Source organism: Cebidichthys violaceus, unplaced genomic scaffold, assembly GCF_023349555.1.
Source record: "Cebidichthys violaceus isolate CVI_PGR_0920_01 unplaced genomic scaffold, fCebVio1.0.p SCAF_23, whole genome shotgun sequence".
NCBI classification, from domain to species: Eukaryota; Metazoa; Chordata; class Actinopteri; order Perciformes; family Stichaeidae; genus Cebidichthys; species Cebidichthys violaceus.
Window position 1 is genome coordinate 8686661 of NW_027176406.1, and position 27710 is coordinate 8714370.

The 27710-nt window shown below is 41.3% G+C and overlaps 1 protein-coding gene across 2 annotated transcripts in view; it reads right to left on the reverse strand.

Moving 5' to 3' along the window:
• prkcab (protein kinase C, alpha, b) overlaps window positions 1–27710 on the reverse strand; it is a 92637-nt gene that overhangs the window by 59918 nt on the left and 5009 nt on the right. For both annotated transcript variants that reach the window (XM_068718469.1, XM_068718470.1), the window contains exon 3: window positions 1736–1818. In XM_068718469.1, the coding sequence (XP_068574570.1) occupies window positions 1736–1818 (83 nt within the window). The remainder of the gene's footprint in view (window positions 1–1735; window positions 1819–27710) is intronic.

Sequence of the window (27710 nt, forward strand, 5' to 3'; positions counted from 1 at the left end):
TAGATGCCACTAAATCTTACACACTATAGTCACTAAAGCTGTCAAATCAATGTCGTGTAAAAAGTTAATTTGCCTCCAAAATGTAAAAAACATAAAAACATACCAAAAAGTACAGTGTGACATAAAATGTGAATACTCTATAGTACTTGAGTCAATATACTTGGGTACATTCCACCACTGATGGCAGCTCATCATCTGCATGCACAAACCGTACGTGCATATGGGTTTTTTGGCGTGTAAGTACACAGACATCAGTGCATGCTGCTGCTGGGCTTGACCTCCACTCTTATCTAACCAAGGACAGATCCCATTCCTGGCTGCAGGGAACAGCACACTGAGGCTCAGCAGCTACAGCGGGGCTGCACTCCCACTCGAACAGAGGGACCACAGAGGTCAGACTGCAACATATAAATAAGATAATAAGATACAACACTACCGCTCTCTGCCCCGACAGCGTCTAATGAGCTTTTGGGGGAAAGAGGAGGAGGCTAATGAGGAACAACGTTATCACACCTGATGTGTGGAAGCACAGAGAAGGGCCACGTGTGATATGTTCTGCAATGGAGGCTTGAGTTATAAAGGCTGATACAACAAAAAAAATAAATCAATAGGATGATATATTGCAACGCTCCCTCTTATAATATATTATTGATACGGTGGTGACGAGATGGCGGGGAGAGTGGAACCAAATGAGCTTTCAAGTGTAATGGCTTCAGATCGAAAACGACTGATGGGACAGCTAAAGTCAATATATTTGTATCTTTATATCTTTATTAGGAAGAACCCCTTGAGATGTACCAAAGGGGGTCCTTGTAGGTGGGGTTGAAAGAGATGGATGAAAAAGTAAAACGTTTCAGTGCTGTGAATTCAGTGGCGTTTAAATTTCAACATTATGTACTTAAAAGTGATTAAGTCACAGCTAGGTATTCAGATTGAAGTTATTAGATTTAAATCTTTGGCCATTCTCCTTGTCATCAACTGGATCATTACACCACTTTAAGTCTAAGTCACTATCAGCCACACTGGATATATCACTTTACATCCCAAAGATCTAAAACAACTGGAAATTAAATATAAAATGTTTATATCAGAGGAGACATGGAGGTATTGTAACAAAGCCGGTAGGATCCACTGTAATAAATTGAGAAAAATAAGGATGGGTCCCAAACAAAAGGTATTATTTTTCTCATTGTTTACTCATGAAATATTCAGTTGGAGTTTTAACTCATGAGTTCTTATTCAGCAGTTGGGTTCAGTTGAACATTCTGTTGCTATAGTAGCAACCTCCCCTGGCACAGTTCCACAGCAGTACCAGTCCAAACGCCGAGTTTACACTTGAGCCAAAAGACTGTCAAACCGACATTGTTTCATCAGCTACTTTGACAGCTCTGTGACAAAGTAATTCCTCTCTTCTCTGCTCCCCAAGTGCCTCTCTGGAGCGTTTGCCAGCGTTTACCATCACAGCTGGTTTGTGCCGAGCAATTTGTTATATCAGGGGTGTATCCATGTTTCACTAGACATCTTAACTCCGCACTTCATTTACTTTGTTTCTTTACAGTCATATAACTACATTAAAATACATTTTTGCTGTAGAATAATATTGATCCCTGCTTTTTGGAAACAGAGTATCTTTCTTCTACCAGAGTATGCATGTCGTACTGTCTTGTATATCAAATACACCCCAAACATTGTTATTAGTTGTCTGAAGTGTATTTAAAGAGAAAGCTGAACTTACGTCTGTGTCAGGACCCTTGTCGGCTCCAGGACAGGAGAAGGTGACGAACTCATGGCACCGTTTGTGGACCACAAAACAGCACACTGGGAGGAAAAAGAGAGTTTTACAGTAAAACACAAGACACAAAGTATGACATCCTTATTTTATCTGGTGTTTTATGCACGTTTTCTGACAAATACTTGAGCGACAGAGGGAGAAACAGAAAGCAAAAGGCAGTAAGCGAGAGGCCGTGCATGTAAATCAACGCCAATCAACCTCAAAGTGAGTTTGACAAAGCCTCTCTAGTATGGACACGCAAACAAATGCAGCGAGACAAGTCTCACTTGCATGCACGCTCCCACACTCACTCCCACACTCAAAACGGCGCTATATAATCCCATGCATTCCGAAAGCCGTCGGCTCTTTGCAGCCATGTTGGGTTGATGCCGATTGCATCATCGTCTCCCGCCGAGCTGGGATCTGTCTCCACCAAAAGTGTCACTCAGTGTGAGGCGGCTGACATGACACCGGACGCCGCTCTCACGTCAGCCACATTTGGACATTGGCGCAGATCTTGAGGGAAAAGCGTGGACATCAGTGACAAGCTGACTCCCTCTCCCGACTCTCGCTCTGTGTACCCAACTGCATTTTCTTTCTCCCCCCTACCATTGTGTCGAAATACCTCAATCTCTCTTTCACAATCTGTCTGCTTCGCTCATTGTCAAGCTGCCTGCTTGTTCATGTGCACTTTTGTGCTCTCCCACCATTGTATCCGTGTGGTTTTTTGGTCTCTAACTCTGCCAGCTACGTCACAGTTGCCAGACAATCCGACGGCCATCGGCTAAACAAGGGAAATTAGTTTCCTGAGAAGTCCAAGAAGCAGCGGGGGTTTCGACTGTCCATGCAAATGTGGCTGTACTGTATCCGGATAATTAGATACATTTTAGATGGATAGATACATCATCATTAATATGAGCACTGGTATCATCATCACTATTTTCAGCATGATGATTGTTTCATCCTAATCCTAATCCAACGCTGATGCTCATTTCTCCCTGTATAAGTGTGTCAGAGGTGGATATTTCCTTTCCACTGATGTAGTGCTGAGCCAGTGGCAGCGTACAGTATGAATTCATCTCTCGCAGTAATAAAAAGGAAACCAAGCAGAGATGGATAGGAGGGGGGATGAAAAGCTCAGCAAAATAGTAGCCCGGAGTGATTTATCCCTCCTCTGAAGTGGTCATCTGTGCCATTCGTCATTTATATAATGCACAGTGCACAAAAAAGAAAGAAGAAGTATGTTATACACAGGTGTAAAGGTAGACTGCGGGTATTTCTAGGAACCAGTCGGTGGAGAATTGTCAGCCGGGGGGGGGGGGGGGGGGGGGGGGGGGATTTGACCCTCGGGATGGCAGTGTTGCTCAGTCCAATTTGATCCTGACTGAAAAATCTCAACAGCTATTACATGGACTGTCATGAAATGTGTTTGATCTGCTTGTGCGTCGTACATCGATGCAGAAGGAACACACACACACACACACACACACACACACACACACACACACACACACACACACAAAGATGTACATTGTACCCTGAAGATGTCACAGATCCTACTGACTTTGGGGACTAATATCTCTATTAAGTTTGGCAGACATTCATGTCCCCTCAGGATGAGTTCTCATCATTTGGCCAAAACTTTAATATGTCCAACACTGTGATTGACCAAATATCTGCAAACCTAATGACATTCCCATCAGCCTCAGCTGTAATTTTTGTTTAGGGATAAGAGCCAATGTTAGCATGCTAATGTGCCAAACCAAGATGGTGAACATGATAAACATATCATACAAATCAATATTTCTAGTTCTATACTAGGACTTCCACTTTTTGGATCAAGTAGTTCATAAAAAACTAAGGTATAAAATCAATTGGCTTCAGCTGTATTCCAACGTGTAATCTTAGGACGATGCAAAAACAGACGAAGGGAATAAAACCAGTGTTTTCCTTTTAAAAATCATCTTTTCTATCTGTCACTGCTAAAGAGATTAACAATTGTTTTGGTATTGACCACGGAACAATCATTCCCACTTCACATCCACCTCCGACTCGCCCCACAGTCAAATCTTCAGCCTCCCAGCCCACATCCTGCCCACTCTGCTGTCAACAGAATAAAAAAACAACATTTTCTTACATGCAAAACGCATGAAATCTGCTGTGTGTATTTTTCATCTTCTGTGCTTGAGTTTTACTCAGCAGGATTTACTCTGAGCGCAACCATTGGGTTTCTCTTTTCCTCCCCAGCCTACTTACAATATGTGAATCACGGGTGTAATGACGTACGTATAGTTCCTCTCCCTCCATCCATCAGCACTCCTCACACCCTCAGCAGCCACACACCCACTCGTCCACCGCCGTCTCAGTTTAGTGCTGACCTCAGGCCAGCTTGAGTGTCTGCTGGGGCTGTGGTGTGGAGCTGAGCAGACTGACTTGTCACTGATCTCAGTCCAGAGGTGAAGAAGGGCCATCAAGCTGTGTATAGTGGAAGAGATGAATCTGTGTGTCTGTTTGTGAATGTATGTGTATGTGTGTGTGTGTGTGTGTGTGTGTGTGTGTGTGTGTGTATGTGTGTGCAAGTTTGGTGTGTGTGACAGGCAGGCTTACCCAGTTTATCACAAGACGGAGACTGTGTTTCTCTGGGACTATAATCCCTGGCGTCAACTTTCATGCACACACACACACACACAGACACACACACACACACACACACACACACACACACACACACACAGTGATACAAACATTAATCTAAAAGCTGTTTTAAGAAAGCAGGAGCCAATATGCTGTGTTGGCTGAGACATAGAGGCTCTCATGGGATGGTATAACCATCCAATCAGGAGTTAAGCTGTGAAGACACTTTACATCTACACCTGTCAGCCATGTGTTGAATCAACCAAAAAAGATATGTTTCTTCACAGCCTCTTATGATGGGAGACAAAAAGAGGAAGCAACACATACAAAGAGACCTGGAGGAGTACTTAATTGAGCTTGGAGTGGGGTTTTTTGTGTGTGATTTGAATGCCACTATAATAAATCTTTGGTATGACTCAGGCACAAGGATCTGACAAAGGAGCCTCAGTAGTAAGAAGTGTTTCTTAGAGAGAGCTGTGTGAAGCAGCAGGAGCAGAGGTGACACAGTGACATACTGTATCGTCAGGGATATTATGATTAATTACTGTGGGCTTTGTTTCACCGGCCTAATTGCATAAGCACAGAGATAATGGGCTTTGGCATTACAAAGCAGCTTACACAACACAAACGCTTTCTTGTGAGGGTGTGTGCGCGCACGGCAACAAGTGCATTAAACTCTACATTCGTCTCCATCCGTGGGCATTTTGTGGCATGTTCTCCCACTGCAATACACACTATGGTGGCATTCCTCCACCTCACATCCCTATCTCTCAAAACACTGATCCTTTAAAGTGAGGATTTCGCCCTGGCTAATCTGGTGAAATTGGTAATCTGCTGTGCTGTTTGCCAAGATGAAGAGCTTGCGGTGGAGATAAGGCAGAGGGCAGGACACCTGCAGCGCCGGACTAACTCAATACCTTCCAGACGCAGTGAATTGATCCAGACCCCCAGAGGTGACCCACATCACAAAGAGGACTGAGGCTTTGATCCGAGATCCACGGGAGAAAGTGTGCGACGGATGAATGAGCGGAGAGGGAGGCGACAAATCCACAGGGGTTCATGGTTCCTATGTAGACATTGGTATACGGGCAGTATGGACTGTATACCGATGCTAGAAAACTATCGCAATACCCTGCTGCTAAAAATTTACCCCATTCTATTAGTGGCAATACTGTGAGTTTAATAAGAGCCATATTTATGCCATTAGAACTTTACTTTGTTTGTTAGTTTAGTTACTTTAATCTGCTTAGTATCTCCAGTCTTGGGGGGGATATTAAAATGTATGAACACTATGGTTCACTAATTATTGTTTTATGGCTTCTTTTTACATCTTCCACTGCCTTGCATTGACTTGACAATTGTTCCAGGAAGTTTTAGTTTTTTTCCGTGGTATCGTTTCAGTATCGGTATCAAGAAACTTTAGGCAGGTATCGTATCGAAGTCATCATTTTGGCATCGTGTCAACACTAGAAGACATGGATGTATTTTTGTGGCGAAGTTATATAAAATGACAACTTCTTCACCTTCTGGAAATCATGCACAAATCATTCATTGCGCTTCCATTCTCGCCGTACACTTTAAATAAACACAGACAGACAACCGGGCTGCTCATCGTGTTAAATGCTCTGTTTCCCCACTTGTTATGGCCCTGTGGTCTTTCTGTAAACTGTTTGTCATTTCAGGCAAGAAAAATGGCAGAGAATGAAAAGGAGAGGAGAGGCATGGGGAGGGCGAGGGAGGAGTATTTTCCTCTAGTGGTTATTTTTAGGCTCGATTCTGGCCAGGGCTGGAACAGCGTGTGCTGATCCCCACGGCGCTGGAGACGTGAGGGAGGACATTTCCTCTACACCTGGCCAATGGACACTATAAATACACTGATCAAACACAAAGACACATCTCAGGGAAACGTGAATGAGAGCATGAATGATGAGGGAAAAGCTCTTCCTGCGTAAGTGCTAAATGAGAGAGAACCACACAATGGGCCAATGGAAGTATACTGCATACATACATCAGAGAGCAGTACACTGGCCTGGGTCAAAGTCTCATCAAATTTTGATAGACTTCTGAGAGGAACTGTATCGTATGTTGTTTACCACTCTGGTCACATAGATGATTGAATCTGGGCTTAAAGCAAATAGAAAGAGCAAATTTCATGTCTGTTTATGTCCATAATAGTGATGTTAATTTTTAATTTTTTTTCTCACCGATAGCAGACTCTTGCTGACCGTCCAGCTGCAACGATAACGGTTGCACAAACCGTTTTAATCTATAATTTACCACCAGCTGCAGTGTATCCCTGAACATCCCTATAGTCCATACTGCCCGTATAAAAATGTATCTCTCCACACAATCTATGTCGGTATCGCCGTAGAAGTATAAACACTACTTCATACATGTTTTATATCTCTTCAAGAGGTCTCTGACTTCAATAGTGTGACCTCTGAACTGCTGCCTTTGCAGGGAGCGGCAGATCTGAGATTGCCAGAACCCCGGGGTCACATGACACATAACCACCAGCTCTCACTCTTGAGATTCCTGGTGATCGATGGCCACACCTGAAGTGACTCGATGACAGTTCAGACAGTCAGAGATATTTATATTTAGTTATATATGTGTATATATATATATATATATATATATATACAGTATATATAGACATTGTTAATCCTGTTTTCATCAAAAATCAAAATTTTCTTTTACGATATAGGTTCTTTCATATTATATACAGTTGTGGTCAAAAGTTTACATACACTTGTAAAGAACATAATGTCATGGCTCTCTTGAGTTTCCAGTTATTTCTACAACTCTGATTTTTCTCTGATAGAGTGATTGGAATAGATACTTCTTTGTCACAAAAAACATTCATGAAGTTTGGTTCTTTCATGACTTTATTATGGGTTAACAGAAAAAGTGACAAAATCTGCTGGGTCAAAAATATACATACAGCAACATGAATTAGCAATTTTGGTGACTTAGAAAGTTGTGTCAATGAAATGAGCTTCATAGCATGGCCTCTTAACTTCTTGTGAGTGACTACAGCTGGTGACTTCTCTGAGGCCATTTAAATAGGGCTCATTGGATACAAACGCCCACAAACGCTACAATGGGAAAGTCAAAGGAGCTCAGCATGGACCTGAAAAAGCGAATCATTGACTTGAACAAGTCAGGAAAGTCACTTGGAGCCATTTCAAAGCAGCTGCAGGTCCCAAGAGCAACAGTGCAAACAATTGTTTGTAAGTATAAAGTGCATGGCACTGTTTTGTCACTGCCACAATCAGAAAGAAAACGCAAGCTATCACCTGCTGCTGAGAGAAAATTGGTCAGGAGGGTGAAGAGTCAACCGAGAACCACCAAAAAGCAGATCTGCCAAGAATTGGAAGCTGCTGGAACACAGGTGTCAGTGTCCACAGTCAAGCGTGTTTTGCATCTCCATGGACTGAGAGGCTGCCGTGCAAGAAGGAAGCCCTCGCTCCAAAAGCGGCACCTTAAGGCTCGACTGAAGTTTGCTGCTGATCACATGGACAAAGATAAGACCTTCTGGAGGAAAGTTCTGTGGTCAGACGAAACAAAAATCGAGCTGTTTGGCCACAATGCCCAGCAATATGTTTGGAGGAGAAAAGGTGAGGCCTTTAACCCCAAGAACACCATGCCTACCGTCAAGCACGGTGGTGGTAGTATTATGCTGTGGGGCTGTTTTGCTGCCAATGGAACTGGTGCTTTACAGAGAGTAAATGGGATAATGAAGAAGGAGGATTACCTTCAAATTCTTCAAGATAACCTAAAATCATCAGCCCGAAGGTTGGGTCTTGGGCGCAGTTGGGTGTTCCAACAGGGCAATGACCCCAAACGCACATCAAAAGTGGTAATGGAATGGCTAAATCAGGCTAGAATTAGGGTTTTAGAATGGCCTTCCCAAAGTCCTGACTTAAATCCCATTGAGAACATGTGGACAATGCTGAAGAAACAAGTCCATGTCAGAAAGCCATCAAATTTAACTGAACTGCACCAATTCTGTCAAGAGGAGTGGTCAAAGATTCAACGAGAAGCTTGCCAGAAGCTTGTGGATGGCTACCAAAAGCGCCTAATTGAAGTGAAAATGGCCAAGGGACATGTAACCAAATATTAGCACTGCTGTATGTATATTTTTGACCCAGCAGATTTGATCACTTTTTCTGTTAACCCATAATAAAGTCATGAAAGAACCAAACTTCATGAATGTTTTTTGTGACAAAGAAGTATCTGTTCCAGTCACTCTATCAGAGAAAAATCAGAGTTGTAGAAATAACTGGAAACTCAAGAGGGCCATGACATTATGTTCTTTACAAGTGTATGTAAACTTTTGACCACAACTGTGTGTGTGTGTGTGTGTGTGTGTGTGTGTGTGTGTGTGTGTGTATGTATATATATATGTATGTGTATATATATATATATATATATATATGTGTATATATGTATATATATGTATATATATATATATATAGATATATATATATATATATATATATATATATATATATATATATATATCTATATATATATATATAGATATATATATACATATATATATATACACACATACATATATATATATACACATACACACACACATATGTATATATATATATATATGTATGTATATATATATATATATATATATATATATATATATATATATATGTGTGTGTATGTGTATATATATATGTATGTGTATATATATATATATATATATGTATGTATGTATATATATATATGTATACATATATGTATACATATATATATATATATATATATGTATATATGTATACATATATATATATATACATATATATATATATATACACATACACACACATATATATATATACACATACACACACATATATATATATATATATATATATATATATATGTATGTATGTATGTGTATATATATATATATATATGTATACATATATATATATACACATACATACATACATACATATATATATATATATATATATATACATACATATATATATATATATACACATACAGAATATATAATTCTAAATGCTATATAATTAGTTAATGACAACTGATAGCCTGCATACCAAATATTCCTTTCGTGATGACCAACGTTTGACAAACTTTGCAGAGGATGGTTTTCTAGTCCACGTCTGACTTTCTTACAAACCCTTCCTGTTTTGGTTGTTTTGATCAGACAAAGCAGCACCTGTGCTGTGTTCTGTCATCCTGTAACACCGCATCTTTCTGAGGATGAGGTATGCTTTTAATTGGCCAGCGCATATCATCCATCATTTTCACTTGGCGCCACACTGCACTTGAAATTCTTCTTTAGTTTTTTTGGAAAACACGTCACAGAATTTGAAGCAAGGCGGGTCACCTTCAAACACCCCATGCAGGAAAAAGCCGGTCCAACTAACGGCAGATTGGTTCCCAGTTAAAACACTATAGCCGACTAAATTGCCTCAGTATATCACAATATAAGTCTCTGTCCTTTTCCCACCACCCTTGGGAGATGAAGTATGTGTGATATATACCAGCAAGCAGTGTTTGCCTGGAGATGGAGGACATGAACAGAGCTGCAGCTACAACAAAGGCCTGGAAACTCAATTTCAGCACATACATTCAATTATGCATGCTATAGGCACACAGAGGACAAAGACACGCAGTGGGGACACAAACACAGACGTAACAGTGAATACGTGGCCTTGAAAGCAATAATAAAGCTGTACACAAAGATCGCTGATGGACTACATTTCAAGAAAAGAGAAGTAGAGAGGGCAATGGGGGAATGAATAGAGCAGACATGAACGGATAGAAAGAGATAGATAAGAGCAGAACATAATCTTTCTCCTCATGTCTCCTTAAGGACACACAAAATTAGCAAAAACTACTCTAGAACTCTGTTTGTATCTAGCAATTATCTTCATCACCACAATACCCTGATGCAGGCATGAATATGCATGTGTTTGATTGTTGAAATATGTGCATATATAAAGAATTATGCAATTTCTGCAAGGGAGCCGGGAGTTGCAGAGTAGGAAACAACTCGGTGGAGATTCAGCACAGTGGAGATGCCGCCCAGTTTTGAACTAAACATAAGAAATCAAACAAACTCACTGAAACTGCTGTGTGTTCACGTGCAGTTACATCTGATCGGTTTAGAGAGGGTGGGAGGATTTAAGGTGGGGTTCAAGGGGAATTTGGCCTTTGTCAGATTGCATCACAGAGCTCATGTTGTCCTCAGTCTCCTGGCTGTTATCACCTGAGATCTGCGTTTGATTATGCATGTCTACACCGCAGACACAGACAGTTGAGATGATGTCCCCAGGGTGCATGCTTGTTTTTTGTTGTTCTTTTTCATCATGTTGTGATTTGTTTTTCTCACTTTCTTGTCATACAGTAAAAACATTAAACAGCCACACAAAATGCCTGTAAGAACTGTAATACACATCCAAATTGTGCATACCTGGCAGTGGAATTGACCCTTCGCTAAGTCCCGCCCCCTAAAATGCTACTTTGTTAATGAAAAAAAGTGCTAATGGTTGTTAACAATGTGCTAACGTTCTCTGCTAAAGGTTTTCACATAGAAACGTAAAGTTTTAGAAACATGTGTCTCCTTCCAACCTCTCTGGGTAGCACTATTACACGTAACGTTTAACCATGACTAGCTAATGCCATTCCAATCATCCTCTGCACACTTTGTGTTTGGTGCTAATAATCAAACGTTAGCATGTTAACGAGCTAAATCGAGATTACATTACAGTCATTGGTGAACATCGTGGTGAACATCGTAAACATCTGCCTTTTGTGAGCATGTTAGCATGATGACGTTAGCATTTAGCTCAAAGCACCATTGTGCCTACAGACTTGCAGAGTCGCTAGCCTGGCTGCGGACTCATCATTTTGTTTATATAAGTCATTATTTTCCACGTCATTAGCTGCCTAACAACCCTGGAATTCATTATGCAGAAAAATGGGCTCGCCAGTTAGACATACAAATGAATACATGCATCAGGTATGATGCGCGCACACACACACACACACACACACACACACACACACACACACACAGCCCCGTACGCACACAAACGTTTTTAAAGCACTAGTAGTGTTTGTATTAAGAAATGTCCACAGGGGGTCTCGATCAATTATTCTAAGCTACAGGTGGGAGTGTTTGGCTGCCAAACATCTCTGAATCACACAGGGGAAATAGTGATACAGCCTCATGAATTAAATGAGGCTCTCTGAACACATGACGTCGACACACACACACACACAAATACACAGGTTTAAGCACACACGTACAGTATGCATACACATGTATGCTTTTGAGCTCACACATTTTCTGTCATGTATTTGCACATAAATCCACTCATAAGCACATTCATCCACAACCTATGCTGTATTTCTGTAAGACAAGACGGACACACCAGCAGGTACACATACAGTGTGTACACTCACTACATCTGGTTCCCTTGTCTCCTCATCTTCTCACACACACACACACACACACACACACACACACACACACACACACACACACACACACACACACACACACATCCAGTCAGTGATGTATCAACTGCAGTGGTCTGGCTCAGAGCCCCTGTGTCTGTGTATCAGGTGTCACAGTGGTAGTAATGTAATGAGTGTCGTTAGCTGTGGTCCATACAGAGGCTCTCAGGCTGACACTGCTGCACACAGACAGGACCAAATTAGACTGTACAAAAGACTGGCTATCAGCAGGATATTAACACATTGTTAACAAGCGTTAGCACTTCATATATATATATATATATATATATATATGCATACATGCTCAAACACTGTCAGTCGCCTTAGGTAACAGCTTTCCATACAACAACTGTGGCACACACAGAGAGCAGGCGATCGGGCAAAAAGCAAAGGTCACAGCCAAGTCCCAGTCTGGTGCCTGGAGACAAGCTGATACCACTCATCAACAACAGAGCATCTTCCACTCCTGCGGCACAGCACGTCCTCAACTAATATTTTTTGAGACCAGTGAAGTCGAGGCTAAATTTGTCTCGGGACATTTTGCAACATAAATAACAGACTTTGTTTTTCCTCATTTTAGTCACTTTTTTAAAATAAATTCTCTCACAGATCTTGTTTTGTCATCTTTTCTGTGTTTCTCGTCTTTTTCATTCTTGTTCAAATACACAGATCAAAGAGAAAACAGTGACCTTGATCAAAAAAAATAAAAAAGTGCTACTATTCAGTGAGTAAACACATTCATAAATGCTGCTGCAGCTGCTCATAACTGATACAATGTGGTAGCTACAGTTTGGTACACTTGCAACTGAAATATGCCAGCTGTGATGTTTGCTCTTGCCCTTTTTCTGGCCTTGTACTGTTTTTCCGTACCTTCTTCACATCAAAGCAACAAGACAATTTTTTAACTCTTCCACAATCCTGCATCACTTTCTTGCGTTTATTCACAGAAAAGAAGAATACAGATTACATTACATTAAAGTCATTTAGCAGATGCTTTTATCCAAAGCGACTTACAATTCAGTATCTATCTATATACCGTAGGCACAGCTACAGGAGCAATTTTTGGGGTTAAGTGTCTTGCTCAAGGACACACTGACATGAGACTGGTGGAGCAGGAGCTCGAACCTCTGACCCTCTGATTGAAAGACAGCTCTGCTCTCCACTTAGCCACGGTCACCCCACACCCACAGATGAGCTTCAGAAACCTGAGCTCTGATGCACATAATTCACACCACTGCAAGTAGAGCTGGGAAATATATATCAATATTATATCGATATCATGGTGTGTTACTAGATAACGTCGTTGATTATGGGTATTGTAATGTGGCGTAAGTGTTGTCTCTTCCTGGTTTCAAAGGATACGTTACAGTAAAGTGACGTAACTTTTTGAACTTACCAGACTGCTCTATTATTTGTTTATTATTCTTTACCCACTTTGTCATGATATCCACATTGTATAAATTCTTTGTAAAAGCACCAGTGATCAATCCTACAATATTGTCGTAATATTGATATGGCAATATTGGGTCACAAATATGATATTTGATTTTCTCACCCAGCTCTAGCTGCAAGTCTTAAATCTTGTTTCAACTGATCTCACAATTAGCTCCTAAAGAAGTGTTTCCTTGCTACATTAAAGCAATATTACGTAACTTGTACACATGTTGTCTTATGTATGAAAAGTTGAATTAATAAGCAGTAAAACACAACCTTTTTTTTAATCCAGTACACTTAGGGGTTGTGCTGCTTCAGCTGTGCTTGGTCTGGCTTGACCAGTAGCTTGTGACGGCTAACGGTAGCTAATTTTAGATGAATACTGCTGTGAAACCAACAATACTGTCGACTTTTAGGATCTCTACTTGTGTTCATTTGTTGACGAGGATCTCATAAACATTTCAATGGTTTTATCACAAAATATGAGGCGTACCACACCCGGAGACGAACCATAAGACCGTGAGACAAAACAGCGCAGACAGAAATCTCTTATTTAAAAATGGTTCAAACTCTGACAGACTGAGCAAATGTTATTTAAGGGCCTTCAAAGTTTCTGTCAACATAGCTAACCCGACCCAAGAGCCTAACAAACAAGCACCAGCAACATTTCAGAAGGTTTTTTCAATAGTTGGTGTGTATGTGTGTGTATGTGCATAGAAACCTACTCAGACAAGAGCTCCCTTTAGCTGGAATTAAAAAGTAATTTCATTCTCAACCTCAACATGAATAATATACCTGGTAGTTTGTGGTGTTTTCACTAAATGTATCAAAGGTCCTCTGCTGACCAGAGACGACCGCATCAGATGTGTTGGGTGTACAAACAGGAAGCCTGGATCAAATACATTTTGCACGCAGCTAAAAGGCCCCAAGACCTCCGCTTCAATAACTACACCTGACATTTTTCTTCCAGCAGTTTAGTGGAGCTGCATGAATCACACTGAATTCATGTTGTAGTCGTGAATATATTGCTACCCCCGTGTGGGGGGGACTTACACATCCACCTGGAGCCAGATGAGCGAACACAATACCGAAATTAAGATGAATCAGCGTAGGCTTTTGCAAGCATAAGCATTGCTTAGTAAATTGTGAATAACAACAGTGAATTAGTAAACACAGGTTTTTATTAGGTGTTAACAGGCATAACAAAATAAATATGGAGAAAAGGGATGACACGAAACGAAGGAAAAGGAAATCATAAAAGGTGGTAAGGGTAAATGAAGTCGAGTTTCATTAACTGAATTGGAGTTTGTGTTTTGTAATTGTGACTCAGGGGCCAAGTTTACTGCACAGTAGACAAGAGCAGACTGGACAACTCTCACCATGACGCCTGCTCTCTGCCACGCGCACATGCATTTACAGTATACATGCACACACTGAGCACACACACACGTCCACACGTCCTCATCCAGATGCACAGATGTAAATGTGCAGATGCTCGGAGAGAACTCACAGATGGACACTCACACATGCGGACACAGCCTCCTCAAGAATGCAGACTTGGGAAACACACACACACACACACACACACACACACACACACACACACACACACACACACTCACACACTGGCACAACCTGTCATTCTGTGCCCCATTCTTAAGCCGTCCAGAAATGTATTTTCGTAGCATGCAAACTGCAGAGCCCCAGAGAAACACCGTCATGCTGTATTGAGGTCAAGAGGATTGAGCCAGAAAACCTGGCCGTTGTGAGTAGTAAAGCAGTCGGTAAACTGTAGTGTTGCTCCAGCCCCTTTATTGCCGATTAATGGCACTCGGCTGAGAAAGGGAGCATGACTCTTCTCATCACTAGGAGTCTCTGTGCCTTGCCTAATTGGCCTAGTTGATCCACACGCCTGCATCCAAGCCTGTGTAGAGCGATTAGTCAGCCTGTCGAGTGCATGGCTCCTACCATTTGGAGCCGAATAAGGCAGGAAAAAAACAAAAACGAAAGGCAGCAGCTGTGGCAAAATGGCATTCTGTGCTTTCTGCAAGATGGTTTAAATTATCGCTGTCTCCCTCGCCACCCAATGCTTTCTTATTCTTATTTTTTCAACGACAGTGATCTGAGCCCTGCGAGTGAAAGGGCTTTAAGGATAGCAGGATCAGCTAGCTGGTCAGAGTGTTCAAACCACATAAGTCTTATTAGGAGAGTTTTTTTTAAACTAATTATCTGCACATACACAATGACACAGCTACACACAATTGACGGGGCTTTGTGGTTGGAGATAGCAACCAACTGAAGCTTTGTGGTTGGAGATAGCAACCAACTGAATGCTTTCTCCTCCCTTTCATGGACTGGAGTAACATGACCCGACGAGTGGAAAACTGTTGCAACAATACCACAATAACTAAACTTTAGGAGCAACTCAAGTCAGTCGGCAGCTGACGGTAACTGCACTCTGCAGCTCACGTTTCACAAAGTGTGTTGGAGAACTATGGTGGCCTACAGGTAACTTAAAAAGGGGAAAAGCCCAATCTAGAGCCAGCGTTTGGTTCGTACGTTCTGGGCTACAGTAGAAACATGGAGGTGCAACAGAGCGGACTCAATGAAGAGGAGCCGCTCCGTATGTAGATATAAAGGGCTTATTCTGAATGAAAACTCTCAGTTAGATTCAGTTAGATCAGATTATTCACTAGTGAAAACTGGAATTCTACACACTGGCTCTTCAGAGCTGCAATAATCTGTATAATACCAATGTATCAAATGACAACGTTAAAGGGGTTGCTCATAAAGATGAACCAGCAGAGAAGCATCAGCTGCCCGCAAGTGGCCAAAAAATCCGTTATTTACAAGTTTAAGCTTTTACTGACTGATTAATGATGTGTTTCAGAAGAGCAAAAAGAAGAAAAACTGATGACTCAGACGGATAAAGCAATCTTTACCTGCTACTGTAACTACACTCTCTTTGGTCCTTGGTGCACTAAATAACTCATGATCTTTTTACTGTGCCGACAGGACTATATGTCAGTGGAACTGGAAATGCATGAGGTTGCCATTTAAACCTACAGCCCTCTTCTCCTATGGAAAAAATGACCAAGAAGGACTGTGAGCTGTATCCCTTTTATCCTGTCACATAGGTTGAATGCATGATTTGATTAAAATCCACATTTTAGTAGAAGCTCAGAAATTCTGACTTCAGTCTGCACTTTTCTGATGAACACTAGCAGGGAAGTAAAAATGTCTTCTTTTTAAATTGTAACCTGCAAGATCTGCAAACCAACTCTGCGGTTCTGCACAAGCTTTTCCACAGAAGTATAAATTAGGCATAAAAGTCTATTTATGTTTATAATTTTGGTTCAGCATGTTAGCATGCTAACATTTGCTAATTAGCACGAAAGTACAGGTTGGGCTTGTATTTAGTTTACGAATTTTAGTTTCGACCCGATGAATTGGGTAACTTAAGTTATTACAATTAGTCTTGAGGGAGACATGAATTTCTGTACTCAGTTTAATTGCAAAACTTGAACCTGCTGGAGGTGCCACAGGACAAGTCAGCAGGGTTCATCCTCTGGGGACCATGAATATCTGGACAGAACTTAATGCCAATCCATCAAACAGCTGTTATTACAGTCTGGACCGTGTGGTGAAAAAAGAGACAAAAGAACTTGTATTGGTTTTGGGCCTCGCACCCGTCTCTTCATTTTTCGCTGCTCTCTACAGAGGGGTGATACAACCCATTGAATGTGGTTAACCTCACTTTCAGATACAGTTACGCCCACCACTCTCACTCTATCTGCCACTGTGTGTCTTGCCAGCCCTCTCTGGCTCCATGTGAAGAGCTCCTCTTACAGAAAGAGGCCTCGTTTTTCACTCAACAGCTTCCATTGCCCCACTGTTGTGTGAAATCTGCTCTGTCCTTGCAGCCGGCCAGGATCAAAGAGCTGTTGACACAGTCTGAACTGACTTGTCAAGGCTACCGTGTCTGTCTGACGTTCAGTTTGCATTACAGAGCCTGCACGGTAGTCGCGGTGATAATGTGCTTTTGTTACATCTGCTAGATGGAACCAGGCTGTAGTGTGTTCAGTATATTAACCTGTGAGGTGTGAGTTGGTGTGAGCAATCGTGCTGTGTGTTGCCATGCATTGTGTGGTTGATGTATGGCATACTAATCCTGCTTTGCAGAGAGATATGTTCTGCCCCAGCAGCACCTGCTGCAGAATCTGTTAATACTAAAATATCAGTAATTCATCCTCCGTACATCATCATAAAAATTGTTTTGTTTTGTTTTTCTTGTGCAGCAGAAAGAGGCTACTGCATTTTTGTGCAACCTTGTGTTGTAGAGTGACGATAAATGAACCTCGATCGTACATTCATTTGAATGTTACCTGGGTTGCTGGCCCAAGCGTGACCTGCAAAGATAATGGATCTTGTATTCAGCTCATGTTTTGTATGCAGAAAAAGAATGCACGGTCAATAGCTAAAATGAAGGTAAAAGTGGACTGATCAAAGGTCAACAAGCAGTAATCATCATCATCATCATCATCATCATCCTCTCTTTCACCCTTTTAGCAGGCATGCCAGCAACAGCCCTCATGATCCGTAAGGACACAAATCAACTGAGCGCTTTTACTTCTGCATTAGCATTTCCTCCATCTGGCTTGAATACTGAACTAGCCGGGAGATTTGTCGGGCAGTCCCTTCTCCATTTTGCAAATCCTTCATGTTTACATTTCCTATTTGTAGATATGGATAGAGAGATAGTTAGAGTAATACAAATATGTTAAAAGGAAATTAAAGAAAAGAAATGTGTCATGAGGCAACTTAGATAGTCAAAATGAGCAGTGGCTAAAGTTATTTCTTTGTGTTTATGCTTTGTTGGCCATATTTCATTGTTTTCATAAAATAATTAAAATCCTCAGGATCTATTGCTACAGTGCAGGTTTTATAATATTACAACAAAACAGAAAGTCCCACACACAAGCATCTTATACTTGAGAACAGCGAGGACAACAGTTTTAATATTGGTTTGATTAATTTAGTTATTAAGCTGTAAGCCTAAATTATAGACTGTTTTAGTTTAATTGAGTAGTACTTTGGCTTTCACTACCTATTCGGTTTTTCTATCTGTAGTATGAGTTGATGGAGAAACACTTTCTCATTAAAGACGTAGAAGTTAAAGAGGAGAAGTTGCCAACTCTGACACACAAACAACAAACAGCACAGAATGTAATAAATACTCTCCCTTGTTATTTCATCCGTGGGACCCCGGAGACGATAAACACAGATCAAAAGATAAAATTCCTTCCATTCTACCATACAGGATGCCAAAGAAAACATGGTAGCAAAGCCCTGCTTCTCCCTTGTGGTGCCTGTTGCTATATTTGCCAGGGAGGCTGGGAAAGACCAGGAGGAGACACAACCGTGACACCTTCAATTAGAAACTCGGACCCGACGGCCTCCGTCTCCTGTTCTCCCTCATCTCCTCCTCCACAAGAGAGCACAAGGTGAGGATGCAGATGGAGCGCCGGTGAATGTGTATGAAAGCAAGAGAAACCAGCACCAAAAGGAGAGGTATGCAAGTGCATTGATGTGTTCAAATTGGAAAAGTAGCTGTGTCTGCAATATCGCCCGGCTTTTTACAATGTGTGAAAGAGAGTTCATACTAACCAGCAGGTCACCTTTAAAGCAGCTTCTAGCACATTAACAGCCAGAAATACGGGCATCTGATACCACACATAAGTATTGTATGTGTGAGAAAGCACTGCACTGTATGTATGTTTGATTTCCTTTAAAGACTTTTCTGGAAATATTAACAGCAGAACGTCTTGATCACAGTACATCATCGGCTTGCAGTTTGATGTGACGTTAAAGCATATTTGTTCCTGTGTGATTCGTTGTTATGCACAGATATTATAAAACACGCTCACTTTCTCATAAATATGAAACTACTATAGAGTAGATATGGCCATACCAATTATAACTAATCTACGTCTACAAGGTACAAGATAAGTGAAATATACCCATTAAAGCATAGCCTACTTTACTACCCTATAAAGCCAAAATAGTAACTCAATATTTTGTCAAAATTGAATCTTACCTTAAATCTTACCTTAAAATAGAAAATATTAAGCTACAACAAAGAAATGTGTTCTTTTTAGAGGAATAATCCCAGCATGAAAATAGCTAATTAAAGCTAGCTAGAGAGCTAGTCTAAACCTAACCCCCCCATCTTACATCATAATAGAGAAAAAAGAAAAACCTGATAAACTAGTCCCTTAACAGGAAACTAGCATAGTTTAGCAGAGTACAGGAAACTAGCATAGCTTAGCAGAGTACAGGAAACTAGCATAGTTTAGCAGAGTACAGGAAACTAGCATAGCTTAGCAGAGTACGGGAAACTAGCATAGCTTAGCAGAGCAGCAGTAACTGACGGTTTAGCTTATTTAAATGTATTTTATTAAAGATTGAGTGATTAAACCAGCTCATTGGTTTAAATGGACAAGACAGCTGTAAAGACATTTTGCTTGTAGATGTGTTTTCCCTTTAGATTGTCCAAACAGATTAATGTGAGTTCTGTCACAGCGATTATGAATCAGCATAAAAAGACATGAAATTAAGGTTTTACCATTTCTTCCTCTATTTTGCAGCTTGGCTAAGAGCCTTCAAACTTCAGCATACTACACTCTTTAACACTTCCAAACGCTATCTGCTCAGTGTTTACTATATAACCTTATGTATAAGTACAAATTAGCATATTTTAATTTGTTGACAGCAGGGAATCTGTTTCTGGTGGTAAATATGTTGACAGATGGACAGTCAGGTAAAAAAGGGAGCGAGGTGTGAGGATGACTAAGAGCTGCGCTGCAGTCTGTTACTGGGTGACCCTCAAACTGCACAACACACACACACACACACACACACACATCACACCACAGGAGCAGGAAGAAGGAACACACGCTTCAGAAAACTGGCACACACATTTCCTCACCCTCTGCCTCTCTCTCACTCTCCTTGTCTCCCTGCGTCTTTGTCCTTGCACAGAAATAGCTCAAATATGACTGTGAGGCCGGGAAAGTCCCATGTGTCCATCTCAGCCACACACTCCCTGCTTTTTATTCGCACCTTATGACTTCAGTTTCAACATTACAGTGTAAGCGTTTAGCTGACAGCTTTACCAACGGTGACTTAAAGTAACTAAAACAGGAAAAGAAACAGAAAGTTATTTGGCAACTATGCCACATATTCCCTCGTATCACCTTCTCACACATGCAGATGTTCTGCTTTTCTTATATCTGGTAATGAACTAAAAACTGAATATTTACTTTTTCAGTACATTACCTTTAGGACTGTCGGGAATTATTTACCGGCATTTTTCACAATTTTTTTTGACATTTTATGGAATTGGAATTGATGAATCCCCAAAAAAACAGGCAGATTCATAGACTGAAAATCGTTAGTTGCAGCCCTACGAGATGATGAGAGCAATGACAGTAATGATATGATAATATATGATTTTTGGCTTGCCACCAATTAATGCTGAAAATATAACAAATGCACAATGGTTCTTACTAAAATAAATTCCACTCAGCATTGAGAAATAGGTGGGATGACATCATATTATGATTAATGATTTTCATCCCAGTATGAACTTCCCCAGGATCGACAACACAAATTATGTGCATATGAGATCTTAGAGAGGAGCACCAAATGAAAACCAGACTCCCATCTTAGTTTTTGCCTTTTTCCTTTGCTCGTGCATCATACCTGCGAACACGTCACTCTCACTCACACGCTATAAGACACACACACACACACACACACACACACACACTCTCAAAATCCTCCTGAGTACACATTGTGCTCACCTTATGTGGGTCAAGACTGATACCTCTGAATTAAACAATTCCCAAAATAGCTGTGGGTGTAATCACCGCAGAATTCATTAAGCACAGCTGGAGTGGTGAGACTCGTAGTGTAGAGGTGAGACACTCCTGCTCTAAGTTCCCATGGGGAGAGTCTTTCCACTCGGATAGACAGCTGAGCGTTGAACCCACAAATGCACATTTACATCATCATCATCATCATAATACGTCATTGATCCATTCACCTTGAGTTTAAGTAAGTAACACTCAACATATTATATGTGTTCAAGCCAACAGAGATATATTGATAAGAGGAAAATACCAATAATGGGGTTAAATGTCTGTTCTGTGCTGATGCTGTCTTTTATACAAATCATTGGTGCACCATAGAAAGTTCAACATGCTGCCGTGTTTCCCCCCATAAAGCACTGCAAGCTGTGTTCATACAGTGTTTGTAGCTAAACCTACCAAAATGAATGTGCTATAATTGGTAGCTATCCCACGAAATCATGGACTTTCACCCAGGAGACCGTTGTTTGTGTCCCGTGTAAAAATCAGAAGTCAACGATGACTTCGGTACTTAATTAACGCCACTTCCGTAGTTATTCTAACCCGATCTTTTCCTAAACCTAACCTTTCCTTAAGATAAGTTTGTTGCCTAAATGTAACTAAGTTGTTTCCTGTTAAGACCTTTACTTTGAAAAGACTGCAGGCGACATGTAACGAGAGGAAATTGAAACGCGTTGCTGGACTTTCGTAGGAAAACACGAAAAATTATTTGGTAAGGAATTATACGAAACCGTTGTATGAGGATATGTTGAATGCTGCTGAAATAAAGCACAGGCTAAAAAATGCTTTCCACTATGAGCTCATACTGTGTCAGTCTGTTCATGTGTCAAATAATGCAAGACAACTCTAAAGGCAGATTGTTATGCATAAGCACAAACCAACCCATCCCAAATACAATACAGAAACACACACCGACACTATCCTAGGAGGTCGTTTTGTAACAGATGCTCCAACAGTGTGGTAGAAAGTTATCAGCGTGTTTGTGGTCACACTAAACTGGTGATTACATCTCTTCTGTCACCACACAGATGAAATCACAGCTCCCGTCGCTCTCTACTGTTGTTTGTGCAGGATCCAGTATCTTCATCGTTCTCTCTCCTTTCAGACGTCCTCCCTCTGCACCCTCTCCTACTGCTCTTTTGGTCTTTGTTTGTTAAAACAGAGATTATGAAGGAACGGCATGTGTCATCTTATTACTCAGCAGAAAACACACAGGCAGCTCCCTGACAATTAACTACCCACTCTCGGCTGAGTAATGCTGCCAAGCCTCCGAAAAAGACCCCTCTTTTTAATGTCACCAGATGACATTGTGTTATGCAAGCAAAACATTGTGACATGATCTGCTGAGACAGTCTGTTGAAATGAAAATATTGCACTCCTGGCGGTCACTGCCGCACTGAGAAGTGGAGGGCAGAGTTTGTCAAGAGTCGGCTATGAAAATGGTCTCCTCCCTGTTTTTATGCTCCGGTTTCATCACTCCATTCATGTCTTGATTTACACAAGATCACAAACATTCCACCCAGACAGGCTCACAAATGCATCGTCACAGCTACTGAGACCCATTTCATTCATATGAATGGAAGCTAAGGAGGTAATGCCAATCTCAATTGGGTCATGGGTTGTTTTTAAAAGGGAAGCGCTCGCCTGGGTTAAAAGGCATTGAAGGCCAAACACTGTTTTCATGGTGAATGTATTGTAAAATATTGTATTGCAACGTCTTGGCTGTAGAGTTTACTCCCCCAGTCTCTGGGAGGCATAATATGCATAATAAAAAAGAAAGGAACCGTGCAAAAAACATAATAAAAGTGCACACATTTTATGGCAATATTAGCACGTAAAAAGAAACACTTGTTGTTTAATTAAAGTCTTTGCTGCTTCGCATTAAAAGCGCTCCACTGGCTTTTTATCGTGATGCAGTCACAGGACATGCAACGCGTTTCTCACAGCAATCCTTCATCAAAAATGCGTCTGCAGAACTTTTTGGGGGGCCACTGGTTCGCTTCATGATACGGTAAAGTGCAGTATACGGCAGCTTCTTGCCTTAACACCAAGTACCTCTGAACACAAGACTGCAAAACCATCCATTTCCCACTAGGGTCATCCATTCCCTCATCCCCGTTTCCTCATCCTCATCCCCTCTTTGCAGTGACTTTCTAATGAGAGCTCTTTGTCTAGCATCCAGACGGTGGCAATCCCCTTATGTCGACACATAGGAAGGTCTTGTGTCTTCAGGGGCTGCTAACTGGCACGCAGATCAAAAATCGTTTTTGGCCTCAGACCGTTATGGTTCTTCAATTCAATTTGACAAGCCACCAATGTAGACGAAGAAGAGCGAGACTTCTTGTGTGTCACTTTTGTGGCTTTTAAAGCACACAAGCAGGGCTGAGAAACTGCTGAAATAGAAAATAGACTTATTTAAATTAGAGTATTTTAACCTATACTCTATAGACTGGAAATAATGGGGTGATTTTAATCACCGTGGGGGCGTGATGCGCAGAACAAGACTAAGAGGTTGCTGCGATCTGACAACCAGAGTCGAGATTTAACGAGTTACATTTACTCTGTTATGTGTAACTTTTTAGAGTCAATTGTACTTGTCAGAGTAGTTTTAAAGCATACTTTCTACCCTCACTTGAATAGATTTTTAGATAAATATCATTACTTTTACTCCGTTACTTCTGGATACATTTATCGCATCTCTTTTATGTATTAATTCATTTATCCAGGCAGGTGGGCAGCTGGTCCCCTCCATCCAGTGCTGACACAGCACTGTGGTGGTCTGGCTGTTACAACTATAGCTGGTCCCAGGCCTGATGGAGCTCTGTTATCCTGCCGCAGCCACGCCTCCACATGTCTGTTCAAAGCAGCACGGGCTGAAGCCTCAGCAGGAGAGGATGAAAGCGACACTGCTGGCGTCTTCCACGCGTTTTTTTAGACGAACCACGTGAAACACCACCAAATGTTAACGGTAATAGCGCTGGCTAATATTTACAGACAAGTTAATAGCGGGGCTGTGCAGCGAGCTCCGCTTCTGAAATCACATAACATACACTGTACACACAGTATAGCATGCTTCAAAACTACTTCCACTCCTGCTTTCTGTTGTAATGTAAAAATTCAAATGTGTTGTTTGTTGTAGGTTCACTTCTTTAACTTTACCTGAGGAAGACCATCTGTGGTTGAATTCATTCTAGTCATATCTATCTTTTTGGCTACTCTACGCAACTCGGTTGATAACGTACAACACCCATAAGAGGAGCTGTTAACATAACAAAATGGAAATGGCACACTTTGTTGATTCAGTAGTGTTGGGTGAGGAGTGTAGAGAAAGAGCAGGGAGACGGAGAAGAGGAGAGGGCAACACTCAGTAGTAAAAAGGGACGTTTTGAAAGTGGAGCAGAGACGAGCAGAGGCAGAATTACACATAATTATCCCGGCCAGCTAAGCTTCCACTCTTGGTGTAATTAATGCCGTTCAGCTGGGAGAGGGTTTAAAATCGTTGATGTATTACAGAACGTTTCTCCACATTCAACAAGACTATATTAATGAGCCCCGAGCACATACTTCTTAGACTCAACGATAAACTTGATAGCTTTCAAGAGATATCAAAATTAGGTTTGAAGTGAAACTTTTGACGTCAATCATGTGGATGAAAAATGTTTTTTTATATATATATTTTAGTCACCAACTAGTTTTGATGTGAGAACTCTCAGATGTTTCGCTCTTTCTGAACTGCATCTAATTCAAAATACATGACAGGGTTTCTCTGTTGAGAATATGAGCATGATTGACTTTTTGTATTCGTCCAGGTGCTCATCATTACGCTGGCTGGGAAATCTAATTTGCTTTTGGATTAACAATTGAACTACTGTTCTGATTGTTCAAGGTGTCAAACGTATGCAGAGTAACTTATATTTCTAGTATATTAGTTTTGGGCACTGATGAGTTTATAATAAACAACCTTTGACTTACTTTAAGTGAGTAAATAACGAAATAATGAGCCACCCTTTTTTAAATGAATGGATTCTCTAACTCATGCTATTGCCTTACAAATGTGGCAGAGAAATTAGTTAAGTGCAGCAAAGAGAACACCCACAATGCTGAGCAGGAGATTAATATGTTGTTGTTTTTTAAAATCCATAATAAAGCAACAGGGCTTAGATCTGTTTCGTAAGATTTAATGAACCGTATCAAGGCCGTCTTAACGCACAAAGCCGAGTGGAGCAGGAGGACCCTTCACATGTCACCGGCGTCTCATGCTCACCGTTGTGTAAGATGTTTATTGTCTGGGGCTCCCCATCAGGAGCTCTCGCTCTCATGTTCCAACACCCACACACGGTTCTGCTCCTTGATTGGTTAATGAGGGGCCACCGCTCCTCTCTGAGCGGAGGAAGTGATTGGCTCTACACCTACGCCGCCGTTAGGGCTCAGCGGCGGTCTATTCGGAGTCAGCCCTCGTCATGCTAACCGACACGTACATGACGTCGCCCACGGGGGGGGGGGGAACAAACGTCCCAGTGAGTGAGTGGAGCAGCCTACACCCAACGCCCTCGTCTGTGATGATAAGGATGATGATACCGATCTCATCGTTATCACTTGGGGAGAAGTAAACAGTCACTGGGTTGGAAATGAGAGGAGGCAATGTTGGCTGCATTTGGTATGCAAATATAATTCAAACACAACAACAGATTAGGCTGGTTACAGTTATGGAGATGTCACCATGGAAGCAAAGGGCGGACTTAAGAAGAACCGCAAACGACATGGAGATGGTTCAGGCCAACAGCGTAGTGACCAAACCTCTGCCCTTCTGAAATGTCCCACGTTCTCAGAACACACCATTGTGTTTTTATGTACTGTCAATGACTTCTGATTCATTTGTCTACATCCTCACTTCATTTAAGACATTTACTTTTTTATCTTCTACTCCCGTGTCCTTGTGTTCATTTTTCCATTGTCTGTTGGTCATTTCCATATCAAAAGCCCTCTCTTTCCCCGTAAAACATTTTAAAAAATCAGATTATTCATCTAAAACATAAGTCATTTGGGGCGACTATTACGATTTAATTTATTTGCTATTTGCAATTTGCTTCTATCATTGTCTTCCTGCCAGAGGCCTTCAGTCATCTACAGCTCTGTGTTGGCTGAGCCAAACCTAATCACACCAACATGTTCTGTTTCACTCACAAAGACGTCATTTTACAAAAGATAACGGTGATTTACTGTACATTTTACTGATTTAAAGTTGCTATAATCAGTATTCGCTGCCCGGCTGCAACTTCACTGTTTTGGTTCACTCTCTCAGCTGTTTGAAGAGAAAACTCTCTAAAAACCCACTGTACACTACCTGCTCAGCACCAAAGCTGACAGGGAGCTAGCTGGTTAATGTAGTGGAGCATTTAGCAGCTAAAGAAACAAATATTTCCCTATTACCAGCAGTTGGTAGAGACCAAAAACAGAGCCAAAAGAGAGACAATATTGGACTTGTATTCACCAGGTGGCCAGAAACTCCACATGAATGACAATGTTACTGCTGGATGTGAAAAAATGCAACTGTTCCATATCAATTTATGTCAATATTTTGTCACCAATTGGCCAAAAAAAGGCCGTTATTGCTGGCTGAAGTCACTCTGATCTTCAGCATTTACGTCAATCTGTGATCTTACTACTCAGATGTAACTTGGCCTCAGTTCTCAACCTTTTTTTTTTGTCATCTCCCAGACATAATACCCACCACTGTTTTCACTCTGCTCTCTTTCATCTGCTCCGAGTAGTCACACTGTTTGCGTTATCTTTGCCAAAACTCCACAGCATGAAGCCAGGATGTGTAAAAGGCCTCTTTGACTTCATCATCTCATCGCACCCTCACACTCCCACCCATGTGATTGCAAATCCTCCTGTGTTTATTTAGTCTTGTACGTATGCGTTTCGACTTCGCCTCCTCAGCTTCTTTCCACGCTCTCTACATTGTTACATCCTCTTCCTCTTCTCGCCTCTCCCTCCTCCTCTCGCCTTCCTTGTGTCCAGACGTGGTGCTCTCCTCCCAGCGATGGCTTCTCAACTCTCCAGATGGCACAGTCCTTTCTACAGACGCTCAAAAGGCTAGGGAGGAGGGGAAGGCAAGGGGGGAGAGCGGAGCATCCACCACGGACGCTAAAAATCACTCTCACACCACTTTGTCTGTGACATTTGGGGCAGGAATAGTTTTCCTGTGGGCATTAATAATTAATAAGTCAGACCTGAAATTTAATTATAACATAATTTTTCTTTCATATTTTTGTCATATTTTGATATTCATGTGTCATACTTTCTCAAGTGAAAAACTGAATTAAAATACAACTTGCAATTTTTTACACGTGGAACTGCGAGTGTTGAGCGCCTATCCATCTGTCGACTGTGCGTAAAAGCAACATAACAGC